At 47.6% G+C, this 14,599-nt stretch overlaps 1 protein-coding gene across 15 annotated transcripts; it reads left to right on the forward strand.

The window, feature by feature from the left end:
- Positions 1-409: 409 nt before the first annotated feature.
- On the forward strand, positions 410-13,272 carry DRC7 (dynein regulatory complex subunit 7). Of its 15 annotated transcripts, none has more exons than XM_063410456.1 (16): positions 410-488; positions 1,391-1,529; positions 1,941-2,115; positions 2,957-3,082; positions 3,564-3,758; positions 4,084-4,224; positions 4,535-4,753; positions 5,461-5,571; positions 6,358-6,433; positions 6,926-7,054; positions 7,902-8,030; positions 8,480-8,706; positions 9,580-9,795; positions 10,863-10,973; positions 12,079-12,180; positions 12,880-13,272. In XM_063410456.1, exons 2-16 carry the CDS (start codon positions 1,402-1,404, stop codon positions 12,982-12,984), a joined length of 2,190 nt encoding a protein of 729 aa, XP_063266526.1. In that variant the 5' UTR covers positions 410-488; positions 1,391-1,401; the 3' UTR covers positions 12,985-13,272. The 15 variants fall into 15 exon arrangements, with proteins under 15 accessions (XP_063266526.1, XP_063266527.1, XP_063266532.1 ...); XM_063410457.1 differs by having other exon boundaries at positions 436-488; positions 1,346-1,529; XM_063410462.1 differs by lacking the exon at positions 410-488 and adding an exon at positions 610-644.
- The last annotated feature ends 1,327 nt before the right edge of the window (positions 13,273-14,599 follow it).

Below are 14,599 nucleotides of genomic sequence, written 5' to 3' on the forward strand. Positions count from 1 at the left end.
AAAAGGGAAAGAAAAGGAAAAAGGGAAAGGAAAAAGAGAAAGAAAAGGAAAAAGGAAAAAAGAAAAAGGAAAAAGGAAAAAGGAAAAGGAAAAGGAAAAGGAAAAGGAAAAGGAAAAGGAAAAGGAAAAGGAAAAGGAAAAGGAAAAGGAAAAGGAAAAGGAAAAGGAAAAAGGGAAAGAAAAAGGGAAAGAAAAAGAAAAAGAAAAAAAAGAAAAAAAAAGAAAAAGAAAAAGAAAAAGAAAAAGAAAAAGAAAAAGAAAAAGAAAAAGAAAAAGAAAAAGAAAAAGAAAAAGAAAAAGAAAAAGAAAAAGAAAAAGAAAAAGAAAAAGAAAAAGAAAAAGAAAAAGAAAAAGAAAAAGGAAAAAGAAAAAGAAAAAAGAGAAGAAAAGACCAAAGTGTTTTGCCATCCCTCGGTGCCAACTTTCGGGTAAGTGCCTCTGCAACAAAGGATGACTGGGGGTGGCTTTATTTTGAGAGAGCCGGACTCGTGAGTTTCGGGGCAGGTCTCGGAGGGGCTCCCCGCTGTCCCTCCCCGGCTCCCCGCTGTCCCTCCCCGGCTCCCCGCTGTCCCTCCTCGGCTCCCCGCTGTCCCCGTGTCCCCGCGGTCCCGGGTCACGGTGCCGGGTCCGGGGCAGCGCAGGGGGTGCGCGGGGGTCCCGAGGCGCCTCCGGGGCCGGGGGCTGTGGCGGGAGGTGTGGGGGCCCCGGGGGTGTCCCGGCCGGGCTGCGGGCGCGGGGGAGCCGCAGGGCGGTCCCGGGAGCCGCGGCGGCGGCGTTGCCACGGTGAGCGCCGCGGGGCCGCGCTGGGCCCGGAGCGGCCGCGCTGCCCTCGGAGCCGCGGTGAGGGGGCGGCCGGGCGGGGCAGGGCCGGGAGCGGTGCGGGGGCCCCGGGCAAGGTCTGGGCCTCGCTGTGTGCCCCGCTCGGGGTCAGCCCGACCGCAGGGACGGCACGCAAACACAAACACACGATAGGCGGCAGGCGCTGCCCTTGGGGGCTGCCGGCTCCGCAGCGCTCCCGCTCCCTCCAAGGCCCCTGGGCGGCCGCGGGCCGGGGCACGGCCGGTGCCCGGCGGATCGATGGAGCTGCTGCCCCGCCAGCAGCACCGCAGGCAGGAGGGAGGGCACGGGGCACGCAGTCTGAATGTGGGGATGTGCTCTGCCCTATGAGCCAGGCTCTGCCTGCTCTGCCTCGCTTAGGGTGTCCAGGAACATGGAGCCACTTATTTACCAAACCCAGCCCAAACTCGGTGCTCTCCCTTCACTCTCATGGTTCTGGCTGCTTCAGCCATGCTCATGTACCAAAACACTGCGGCCACAGTGTGGGTGTTTCTCTGTTGCTGTGTAGGTGGGTCACAGCCCTGAATTCACCCTGGTGTGTGCATTCCTGTAGTGCCAGGCAGCATGGAGGCCCTGGAGGAGGAGGAAGTGCAAACACCAGAAGATGCAATCTCTTTGACTATCAGTGATTCCCTGGACAACCTGGATATAAGTGAAGCTGAGAAGCAAGCCTTTTTCGAAAGTGATGAATCGTAAGTCTCTGCCCATGGCTGGGATGAGCAGAGATGTTCCCTTTGGGCCACACAGGGTGATTTAACACGTGTGGATGTCACATGTGGTCCCCTTGCACTGTGTTGGGAGTGAGCAAGTTTCCTTTGCCTAGTGAGTGTGTCCAAGAGTGTGCATGTGCAAGTAAAGCCAGGTAACTCATTTGGTTGTGCATCCATTCACCACTGTATAAAGAGCCCCCAAGGCTCAGGGTATATGTCAGTTTGCCAGTGCTCCAGAGGTGTTTGGCTATGTCAAAATCATATCCTTGGATATGGCCCCCATTTTTTACCTGTGAAACAGAGAAGTCCTGCCATGTTTTGGTATCAAGTCATCCTGCTTGTATTGCTCCTGGCTTATTGCTTGTGTCTCTCTGCCTCCTCCTGCCATGTAAGTGATTTTGACTGGAGCTCCATTGACACGTCCCACTTACCATCTTCGTACAAGACAAATTCCTGGCAGGAAGAGAAACTGCTGCAGCTCGCTGACCATTTCTTTCGGCAGTACACTCACCTGTGCCCTGACCGCAAGCCGCTCTTCCTCCACCCGGTCAACGAGTGTGGTGTGCAGGTATGGGCTGGTGTGGGGCTGGGCCACAGCACAGGGAGCACCTGGCTTCCACTGTGCCAAATGCTGTGAAAGAACAGCAGCCCCTGCTGCCCTCCCCCCTGGCTAAAGGGAATGGGAACCTGCTGGCTGAACCCACAGCCCCTCAGCAGGCACAGCGAGCCCTGGGAACACCCTTGCTGTCCAGATCCATGAGCCGTGTAAGTGTTGGTGTTGCCATCTGGGCTGCAGCGTGATGTTTAGGAAATGGGAGAGACCACAGGAACATAATGGGAAGGAAAAGAAACACATGAAATAGATAAGACTCAGGCTCAGCCACAGATAGGAAGTATGGATCTGGGGTTAGGTCTTACTCTGAACTTCACAGAAGTTACAGAGAAGGAGTAAATGTGGAAGTTTGTGGTCTGGTTTTGTTTTCTCTGGGCCAAAGCTGCACAACTGTTGTCTAGTTCTGGACCTGATGCCAGGGCACCTGGAATTGCTACTTTGTACCAGCTTTCCCCCAAATTTATTGTATCAGTGACATGCAAGGCAAAAGTAATGCTGGAGGATGTAGAAAAGGCAGTAGCTATTTGACCTGCTTGAAAATGAAGAGAAGAACTGGCTCACATCTGGAATGTGTCTGAAATGAGCTTGAAGTTTCAGCCACAGGCAAGCAGACAGCCTCCCAACCCCATGAAATTTCCATCCTGGAACTGGAGAGAAGGGATATTGATGCTGTTGATATGCTGTAGAAAGGTCCTGAATTTGGTCTACAACATCCAGGGGTGGTCTGAGGATGGCTTTGGAGAGGAGACTCTGCCAAGGGCCTGTTGCTAACCAAACTCCTCTTGCTGCCCTACAGAAGTTTGTGAGCACGACGGTGAGGCCAACCCTGCTGCCTTACCCAGACATGTACTACTGGTCAGGCTGTGCCAGCTTTGTCTGTGATTACCTCATCATGGAGCCCCTCAAGTGCCCAATCACACCGGTAAGAAAGGGGCTGCAGCCCCCACAGAGACATAACAGAGATGACAGAAGGGCCTTTCAACAGGATACAGTGGGGAAGTCCCAGGGATCACAAAGGTCTTTGACACTTCCAGCTTCCCCTCACTATTTAGGCAAGCCCCTGATTCTCCCAGACCCTGTTCATTCTGTTGGACCCACAGTCCCAATGCATGTTCAGTGTGGTACCTTTTAAGTAATTAAGCACCATTTATTCAAGACCAGATCCGGCTTTCAGCCAGCCCAGATGAACAGCTGGAGCACTGTGAGAGGCAATAGCTGACAAGCTTCCCCTCCAAAAACCAAGATACCTTGGAACAGGGGATCACATAAACCCTAGGGGATGATACCTGACCTCAGTGACCCAATGGGCAACATGGGCAATGCCTCTCTCCCCTGCTCCCTGCCTGGAGCATGTTTCAGGTCCACAGGACAAGCACTGTGAACGTGCATCTCTCTCTTTCAAGCCCAGTTCACTCTATTCCCCAACCACCATCCTGAAATACCAGCGAGGGAACTGCTTTGACTTCGCTGTGCTGCTGTGCTCCCTGCTGATTGGGGCTGGCTACGATGCCTACTGTGTACATGGATATGCCACCCTGGAGATGTGCTCCCTGGACCAGACTCAGGAGCTGTGCCCACGGCTCAGGAAGCCCCCAGAGGTGAGACCTGCAGTGAGTGGGCAGGGAGGAGCCCAGCACACAGGCTTAGCCTGTTCATTTCCAGTGAGCTCCAGAGCTGAGCTAGGGTGACCAACTTTACATCCACACTAGGTTTCAGTCCATACGAGGGATCTCACCAAAGGAATCTTTTAGTGATTTTCTACAGTTCCTTACAAGGCCTTTATGGCATCACTGAATTTCTGCTCACTAGGTGCAATATTGCAAACTGCCAAGTGTTGGGAACTGGGAGGTATCTGCAAGCCATACGTTTACTTTACTTCTCTTGATCTCTGCTGGGTTTCATAGTAATACCCTGCTTTTGCAGGTACCAGAAGAGGAGGATCCCAACAAATATAGAATTAAGTACCCTTTAGAGCCACAGAGTAAGTTTGAGCTTCAACAGAAGGCCAAGGAGAAAGGAACTGAATCTGCTCAAGAGGAGGAAACAGAAGAGGAAGTGGTCATGGTGAGTTAGCAAGGTCCACCTTCCTGTGAGCTCCAGGAAGAAGAGCTGAGGCACAGGTAATGACTGGCCAAAGAGAGGAGCTCACACCCTCCTCTGTGAAGTATGACACGGTCTTGATCATGGCCACAAGCACTTGGCCACCAAGAGCACAGTGTGTGCTGGCACAGGAACATGTGCTGGGTATGTACTGCCTCTTAAAGGGCATTAGGAGCCTGGAGTTCTTTAGAAGTGGGCAGAGGAAAGGATAATATTGCCCTTGGGTTGGGATAAAGTGTCAGTAAAATGGCAAACAGTATCCTCTGTTCTACAGGAGGTGGAAAAGCCCAAGCGAGACCCTTTGCACGGCTTACGGGTGCACGCGTGGGTTCTGGTTCTGTCTGGGAAGAGGAAGGTTCCTGAGACCTTCTTCATCAACCCATTCACGGGGAATCCCCACAGCACCACAGATGAGTGCTTCCTTGGCATTGAGAGCATCTGGAACCACAGGAACTACTGGGTGAACATGCAGGACTGCCGGAGAGGCTGCAAGGTAGGGAGCCCTCAGCAGCCTGGGCACGTGAGGGACAGCTGGGCTAACCTGAGTCCTGGGGAATCCAAGAGCAGAAGTGGTCCAGTTTCCACTTACCCATTCCTTGTGTTGGTTTTGGTCATGTTGCTCTGATTACTGTGGAACTACTCCTGGGCATCCCAGCCTCTGAGCTAGCAAATACAGATCACATCTATTAAATCCCTACAGTGCAAGCATTTCAGCTTTTAAGGCTGGATAGGCACTCCTCTCAAACAACAGCTTTTGAAGCTGAAGGTGTTTTGGGGCTGTCAGGCATTGCTCAAGGCAAGTAAGATCTTGATTAGGCTCTTCCCACACCTCAGCTCCTCCCCAGTGGACACAAAGTCTGAGAGGTGAGGATCTGAGTTAGATCAGCTTTCTCTTGGCGTTATACTTGCCCCAAGGAAGGAGGCAGAGGCATTTCCAGCCCCTTCCTCTCATCTGAGAAAGAGGCACCACAATGAAGGGGTTCTGCAACCTGTACGCACAGGGGCAGTCTTTGGGGTCCCACCAACCAGCCAAGGGTTTGAGGAGCTCAGCTCACTGAAGTCCAGAGCTACAGAGTTCCTAAAGTCTGTGACACCCAGGCAGGTCCAGAGCACCACAGACATATTGATGGAGTGGTCAAGATTAATGTCAGGCCCTTGACAATGCCTTGTAGTTAAAAGAGCTTTTCCTGTATGCCCTAGGATCTCAGCTTTGACTTGAGTGATTCTTTCTGCTGGGAAATTATGTTTTCAGAGAGCAACGAGGCCTCTCAGTTGCCCCCAGAGTCACCAAACAAAGACACAGATCACATGGTGAGTGACCCAAGCAATGCTCTGTATGGAACCAGTGTGTCCATAGGCCTGTGAATATCTGCCTGCTGCAGGGCCTGCTGCCCTCTCCAGGTCAGATCCCTTCTACTCTGGCCAGGTTTAGATTCCTTCTCAATCTGGAAGAGTTCTAGTGCTTTCTGAAGCAGGAATCCAAGTGTCAGGTGTCATAAGTGACTAGGGATCTCTGAAAGCCTCCAGTGCATTGGCCTTTGGGGTGAAATAATTTTAAAACATAAAATCCAGAATGAGATTTTTGTGGACATTGTTTCTGTGCTGGTCACCTTCCCCTCCTGGCTGCAAGGTGGACCTGCCAACCAAATGCAGAAATAACGTGTGTCCTCTAATATACAAAAAATTCTGTGTACTAGAAGCAAAAAATGTTGTCCTATTGGGAGAAGGCAGCATGATAACACAGGCATTGCACCTGCACAGAGCAGGACGGAGGAATGCAAATAACAATTCCCTCCTGCTATCTATTCTTTTCAGCCAGTGCCCATACCTGGGGAGCAAAGGGTCCTCCAGGGTGTACATAGAATAATCTGATCATTTTGGTGATTGCCACATTCATTCCCTGCCAGCATGAGCAGTAGCCAGGAGCACATGATTTCATCAGGCTCGAGCAGGGATGTGCTGTTTTGTGCCGTGGTGCTCCCCAGACCACAGCCTTGCATGAGCTGAGCTCTGATCACTGCGGTTCACCAGGACCAAAACGCCTCCTGGCACAGTAAGAGATGCTGCCAAAACCACAAATCTCTGCTTCTGTTTCAGCAGGAAAAGGAGGAAATAGACATGAGCTTTGAGATGCCCCTATCATGGGTAGCCCGAATTAAGGTATCTTGCAGAGGTAAGTATTCTTCCTTTGCCTTTTGCTTGCCCGTAGCTGACCTTTCAGTGAATTTGGGACATTTGTGTGTCTCACTGAGTTCTCCCTTCAGGGGGGTCAAACAGTAACAGTGAAGCACCAGAGGAAGGCCACAACAGCTATTGGGTCAAGTGGCTGCCCTCAGTGCTGCACTAACATTCTCCACAGACACACACCCCATGTGGTGTTTTCCTGCTAGCTAAGAATTTTGCCTGGGATGGTCTTTCTGTTACTGCTATGCACAAGGAATTGCCCCTGCATTATCAAAAACCTGTTCGGTGAGAGAAAAAAGTTATTATACCATTATAACATTAAAGGACAACAGGCAGGGTGTGAACAACTTTATTGCCAGCAGAACATAATAAATAAATGCATAATGTCCCTAAGACCGTGGTTTTTTTCCTCTTAAATTCTTTTTTTTTGGGCTGAGTAGAGGAGAGACAAATTGTCTGACATCTCTCTTGCCCACTGCAGAATATGAGAATCCCTTTTCCCAGGGGAAGAAGGTGATCCTGTACGATAAAGCCAAACTGGAGAAATGGGCGGCGTATGCGAATGCAGACGGGCTGGTGGAACGCCTCACTGTCTATGCAGACTCAGACTGTAAGAGGGAGGAATGAACACACTCCACACACTGAGCAAACAGCCTGGGGCATGCTGATGGAAATGGGGAGGTGGTCCCCTTTCTGCCAGAGCCTCTCTTGTGCTTTCTTATTCTCCTTTCACCTTTGTGGGGGAATTATTTACCATATCCTCAAACTCTTCATCACACTTAGTCTGTTGAACTCCTGAACTTTCCAGCATTCCTAGGTGTTTTCACAAGAGTTTGAATCTGTTTTATACATCAGTGAAACTGTTCAGTGTCACAGGTTAGCTGCTTGGATTTTCAGTCTTCAGAGAAATGGAAGGCTGGTTCAATTTGATCCAATAGTGGCACTATCCTCATTTCCTCATTGTTGTCAAGAGGGGCCATAGAAAGGAGCAGCTACAGCCTGAGGATATCTCAGGCTGAAAACATTATTTTTTAAAAGCTGGTCCAAGAAACCATGCAGATTCCTAAGTGGACATACAGTGTCCTGCCCTCAGCCTTCTTGGCTAGTGTGATGCTCCAATCTCCTGACACCATCATTAAGTATTTGGGATGGAATTTCCCTTGCCTTTCCATAGCCCTTTCCCATGCCATGTTCTACTCCTGAGCTCATTACTCTAGTTCTGGTTGGTGGAGAGGAATAGACCCTCTTAGGGTATAACTCATCTACTCAAATGTAGATTAGGACTCACATACAAAATTTCCCTGTACACAGGGGCAGTTCCAGTGGCTGTACTATGTCCACTGGTGTTGTATCAGGAGCACAGGGTGCTGGCACAGACACTGAGCTCATCAGAATTTTGCCATCTCCAACCCATCTTAGGGTCACCTAAGGTTGCAAAATGACTTGTCTCTTGCCAGGTACTGAAGAACTGGAGGTGAAGGAATGGTTCAAACACCGAGAAGACCTGTTGTATATGAGAGAAGTGAATAAACAAACACAGCTGATCACAGACCATTTCAGGCCAGGACACCCCCTCCTTCTTAAAGGTATTCCAGCTCATCTGGGCAGCCACTGCAGCTGATGGGATTTCACATGACTCCCTTCTAGCAGTGGCAAAAGCCCAAAGCTGAAAGGCAGGAGGGACAGGATACCTGTGGGATAAATTGCCTAGAAAAAGAAAATGGTCTCCAGTGAAGAGCAGAGAATTGGGTTGGTGGCTTGAAGTCTTGGGCAGTGCTCCCTCTGCTATGTAGTTTTCTATGTATTAGAAAAATGCATAGTTATCATGTATATCAGGGTGATACATTTCTACTTTTACCAGAATTGATAGAAGCTGAAAATTTCTCTTTAGGATGATGTTTTTTCTTTCAGTGTTGTGCAGCTGGGGATAAGTCCTGCATCAGACCAGCTGAAGAAAATGAGACCTCCCCTGTGCATGCTTATGTTCAGTGCATTACAGCTGCTAACTCTGAAAATGTGTGTGATTTGTCCTTAGCTCACTCCTACACGTCACTGGAGCCAGAGACTGGGCACACAGTGGAGTTTTACCACACGGCACGAGTTGATGGCCTCTGGAAACGTTTTGAAAATGCTACTGAGATGACAGAGTACTTTGTGGGGAGGGAAGACTTCCTCCACATGCGGCACACAGAGTTTGGTGAAAGAGAGAAGAAAATGGAAAAGGCTGGCGGCACAGCTGAGGCTAACTCCCGGCCTATAGTGGTATGGCCAAGGCAGGAACAGAAAAATATGTGTCACTGTGATATTTAAACTATGCAAAACACTGCCTGGGGCTTCAGTTCATTTTCAGTGGGTATGGCTGAGGCAAAAGTCCAGATGAGACATCCAAGCACTGTTCAGCTGCTGTGTCTCACAGTTGCTCGCCTGACAGAGAGCTACAGTGTGACCAGTTGTCAAGAAATGCACTGAGCAGCTAGAATTAAACTAGGAAACTAGGGCTTGGAAATTGTGTGTCAGAGGAGAGAAAAAAAAATCTACTGTGATTTTGGAACAAAATTTTCACAAGATTCCAAACTAGGAAAATGATTTTGTGTGCTGAGCCGAAACTAATGTGATTTTAAGTTCCTGATGAATTGTCCCATCGCCCTGATTTGTTACAGGCAGGTAATCTACCTCTTCCTCTTGTCAGGTCTGGTTTGCAGAACAGAAGGAGGAGGAAGTTTGACATCTGGCAGTATGTATGGCTCAGACACTTCACCTGCCAAGACTGAGCCATGCAGTGGCACCAAACATGCTACCTTTTCCTCCCCTGTGTTGGGAAATGTGGGAAACTTCACTTTTCTTCAAAATACCTTGCTTTCTGCAGTTCCCTCAGGCAGGGATGCATCCCAAGCTAACTTGGAGCTTGGAAAGTATACTCTGCTCCACAAATAGAAAACTTCTGTATTGCTCTAAGCAGCTTTGTGATTGGGGTTTTTTTAAGACATAGGCAAGAACACTAGAACCATTGGCCAAGAGATGCAAATGCAGGCAGAAAAGCACATTTTTTACCTTGGGGTTTAACCCAAATCTCTAAATTTGCCAGTTTTGTGTTGTCTCAGTTGCTTCTGTATGTTTTTTTTTCATTTCCATTAGCAAATCAAGGAGTATTTCCACAGAAATCCAGAAAAGCCTGCTGATGAAGATATAGAGGAACGTATCTTTATGGTCATAGATGATATCATCCAGCTGACATATCACCTCGAGCTTGATGACACCATTGCCTCACAGGTGGTTTTCTGCAGAGTAATAGGGAGGGAGAAGAAAGAAGATGAAATCTTCCTGAGCAGAGAAAACACTGTCAAATACCAGGTATGAAGATCACAAGACACAAAGGTGAAATGTCAGTGAAAGAACTAGAAACACAACATTCCATGCTGCCCCTCTGCTCCACCTGCACACCTCCAGGCTGACAACACCAGATGTGCTGCCATGCTGGGAGCGACTGGGAGTGCAGGACATAATGTGAAATGACAGGGCTGCTCTAGCCATGCCTGAGGTCATCTTCTCAGATTTGGTCATCAGGCAGACTCCACATCCCCTGGGATCATACAGAATGCAGGTTCAGCAGCTGTTGGGTTCAGTTCTGTGGATTCATGGCAGGCAAGCTGAAATTTCCTCTGTTTTCCCTCCAAGAAGAGGGAACAAGGGCAGACACTTGGGTTCTGGTTCTGTCATGGACTTCTTGGGTCCTGTCATTCCTTAAATCTCCCTGTGTTTACCCTGCAGATGCAGAGCAAGATGCTAAGGCAGATAGATAGATAGATAGATAGATAGATAGATAGATAGATAGATAGATAGATAGATAGATAGATAGATAGATAACCTTGAATAAAAGATACTTCAAAAGAAGTGGAGTGCTGCCATTAAGCCAAATGATCTCATAAGGGGTGAAGGGTTACCCCACTAACAGCATCAGTACGAGTCTGTAAGCAGAAGCCTGCCAGTAAATTCTGCAGTGATGCTACATAATTACACTTAAGAAAACCAAACACAGATTACAAATAGGGATTTTTAAAATGCTATGACTTTTTAAAATTTCTGTTTCCCACTGGGGACAATACACAGAACACCGCTGCTGGAATCCCATTTTTTTAATCTCTATTTCTATACATTCCTATTCATCTCATTTCATTCCAACTATAAAACAGCAGCATCAGCAAAGTGCAAGATGTGCCATCTGGCTTACATTACTGATGGATTCCAAATCAAAATGAAGTCTGATAAACCCATGCTGACCATGGTTTTGATGTTTCAATGATGGAAATTAGTGTTGCTTTATTGGCTGTAGCAGGATTGTGCCAGTTTCTGCCAGCAGAGTACCTGATCCTGTGCACCCAGAGAGTGCTGCTGTTTTTCACTGACTTATCTGCTTCCAGCCATGGTCCTCAGAGAAACACAAGAACATGCTCCATCTGTACAACTTGCTGTGGCAGCTGAGAGCAGAACAGAAGGACCTGAAGCAACAAGTCCGGGACTCTGAAGCAGAGGTAAGAGGGAGGTGTCCACAGTGTCACAGCTGATCAGGTGTAGAAATAGTTTCAGCTGACTTGTTGCCAAAGCCTCCTCAGCACAAAGTGTGATAAAAGTAAGACAAAGCTGGTCTCCAAGCTGAATTATTATGCCTGCTACAGAGGCATTGTCCAGTGAAGATGCAGCTGTAATATATTTATGGAGAGTCACACACTTTCCTGGTCCTGCTCATAGTCTTCCTTCCCTGTGAGGAAACATCTCAGAGAGCAAGTGACAATAGATGAATTGAGGCATCTGGAAGCCTACCTGCCATTTGCCCAGGAATGAGGCCAAAAAGAAAGGATATTGTATGTAATGCTCTATCTTGGTGCTAGCCATTGCCAGGAAACACTATCCAAAATATTGAAGTGACCTCTTCTGTGAGCAGCTGTAGGGAAATACTTCATAAAACACTTTGCTTGTACTGCTAATCACACTGAGTGGTGTAACAGATCCATGTTCTTTGTAATTACTTCATGATAAATGTAATTATTCTAGCAGATGGAGGCACAGCTATTGGATTTCTTTTAATTTTTTTTTTTTTTGAGGAAGAGAAATCCCTGAAGGAGCTGCAGAGGGAATGCTCAACTATATTAGCCCAGAATATTAGTAATAATTAAGAACAACTTTGCAAAAATCACATTTTTTCCTCAGAAATTTGAAGCTAGTTCACTGTGACCTCATGCACTACCTTGCCAAATTTCTGTCTTGATCTATCAACAGACAAAATATTCCCATTGCTTGTACTGCATATCCTATATAAGACAAAGAATAAGCCAAAGCTGTAAGTGCAGTTTCTAAAGTAGTGCCAAAACTCTAACTCCAGAAAAGCTTTCTTATCAATTAATATCAGTAATTGCATTCAAGAATGCAATTATTGATTCCATGCACATCAGCAATCTAAAATTAAGACTTCTATCAGCTTGCCCTATCAGCAGGACATGGACATATCTGCACAGATCTGTATTTAACCTTATTCTACAATTCTTGTATGCAGCATCTGCTCTGTTAGCAGGTCAAGCTTGTAAAGGTACAGTCATTTTGTGGGAAAACTGAGAGGGTTTTCTTCTGATTTCTTGGAAGATGTTAAATATTTTGATGGTCCGTGAGGATGAAGAAGCCAATATTAAATTGTCAGTTTCAATATACAGTACTGCAAAGAGAGAACAAGAGCATGAAGCCACGGTAGGTAAACCTCATTAATGTCAACATTCAATACATGTACTCAAAGAAATCCAGAGTCAGCTTTTTCTCTATCAGGGATTATCTCTGAAGAGCTTTTAATATCATTAAAATATTTTGGGACAAATCACAGTATGGTATAAGTCAGCAAAGTTTCAATTGCCTTCCCAGGGAAATATAACATGGTCATGCTATGATCATCTTCTGACTTTCTGGAAAAACTTGTATCACCAAGAAAGACTACTGTGTTATTTTGTTTAGTCAATAAAGAAAATAATTAAGAATGATTAGTTGATAATAGGATTATGGAAGAAGTATTTTAAAAGAGCCACAAACATGCCTGTATATATAGATATATGTATTTTTATTTGTAATTATCATGTGAGATAAAGAACAAAATAGCTCCAGGGTGAAATTTAATCCTTATCTCAGTCACAGATGATTTGGTTCTCCAAGGCTTCTTGACTCTAGTGAGGCAAAACATTTGAATTTGCTGCCTCTTCCTGCTCCATTTTTTAATTCCCCTTGTTTTCTTCTTCTCACAAGACCTCATCTCAACTTTTTGCCCCCCTCAAAAATAAATCATCTCCAATTTATTTTCCTTTATCTCAACTCAGTGAATTCTGAGTTGTGCTTTTGTGTGTCTTTGCTCCTCACTTTCCTCTCTATTTCCCTGACTTCTGGTTGCTTTTTCCCTCACAGGTGCCAGAAGAGGAGCAGAAGAGTTCCTTGGAGAAGGAGAGTCAGCACACAGGAGGGGAGGCTGAATCCCTCACCCATGGCACTACAACCACCTCCACGATGTAGAGACTGCAGGCACTGGGAATGGCTGCCTGAGCAGGGGAGGTTTACAAGTCAGCCCCCAGGAACTTGGCACTGAAGCTGCTCTGTAAAATATTTCAGTCCATGTCACACTGCAGGTTCCCTCTGATATCCCCCTTCTTGTTCTAGGGAAAGGCAGTTGGCACAATAGAAAAAAACATTCTCCTGAAGAGATGCTGCTCATCAATCCTCACCCGGCTGGGCACCTTGGCCAAGACTGATTTCCCAATTCCTTTTCTGGAGCTGCCTGCAGTAAATCTTTCACTATCATCAGATTGGCTGAGATTTTAATGAATTTGCACCATTCTGCACCTTTTCCTTTCCCCTATTTTGTTCTAAGGCCCATCTGCAGTTCCACCAATCGTCTCCTCATGAAACTCCATCATGTTTGAGACTTGAGTCTGCATGGGACCTTAGCCCTGAGGTCTGCTTCAGAAGGGGAGACAAACCATGCACAGTCTGTCAGGGCTTTTCCTTTCCAAATCTGCTCCACAGCTGCTGGCAGCAGGAGTGGGATTATTTGGAAATACTGATTCTTTTCCAACATAATATTTCAACAGATGTATAAGTCAGTTTTGTCTAAGCAAATGTTTTGAACTGGTGAGTTCACAAATGTAACATTTCTTTGACCTGATATAGAGCCTATAATGACAAAACAATGCCCCATATAACACTGAGGATATGAACTCATCGGTGCTAATTCAATACTAGAGAAGACACCAGAATAAATTAATTTAAAAATCCTTTTACGGGCATTAGGCACACAGCAGCTGCCAAACCATCAGTAAATACATGACAGAATCAGAACATTACAGGATTGGAATGGGCCCTAAAGATCAGCTAGCCCCAAGCCCCCTGGCCAGGGAATTTCCCTGTAGTCCTTCAAGGCCACTTGTCCTCGTTTCCACTTCCTGAAGGTTTCTTTTTCCTTTCTGAGAATAAAGTCTTTTTACAGTCGTCTTTTTTTTTTTTTTCCTCTGCTGCTCAGCAGCTCCTTATCCATCCACGAAGGCCTCCTGGCATTCTTGTCCGATTTCCCTCTTGTCGGCAGGCATCGCTCCTGAGCTTGAAGGATAGGATCCTTGAAATTCAGCCCGCATTCTTGGGTCATTGCGTCAAATTAATTGGATTTCTCTCTGTTCATGGAGTAATTGGTTTCAAAGAGTGCGAGAAACACGCACAAGCGGCGCGACCGCACTTCTGCCGGGCGGCGAGAGGCTCAGAGGCCTCGCAGGAGTCCCGCTCCCACCGGGGCTGCGCCCGCGACACCCGTGAACCGCCTAATGGGGCACACCGGCCGCAGCCCAGGAGCACGACAGCCTGAGCCATCGGCGGGACGTGAGCTACGAGGCCCGGGAAAGACCCCGGCCGCCCTCACGGAAGCTCCGGAGCTGCTGCAGGACCCGAACCCACGGGAGAGCAGCAGCAGCAGCTCAGCCCCCGCCCCTCAGGGCGGCCCCGCAAAATGGCGGCCCCCATCCAGAGCGCGGCCTCCTCATTGGCCGCGCCTGCGGGGCTCCGCTAAGAAGCCGCTCTGCGAGTGGCGGCCGCGCTGCTGTCGCCATGGCAACCGCCCCGCCCTCGCTTCCTATTGGCCGGG

The sequence above is a fragment of the Prinia subflava genome, chromosome 13, assembly GCF_021018805.1.
Source record: "Prinia subflava isolate CZ2003 ecotype Zambia chromosome 13, Cam_Psub_1.2, whole genome shotgun sequence".
In the NCBI taxonomy this organism is placed as follows: Eukaryota; Metazoa; Chordata; class Aves; order Passeriformes; family Cisticolidae; genus Prinia; species Prinia subflava.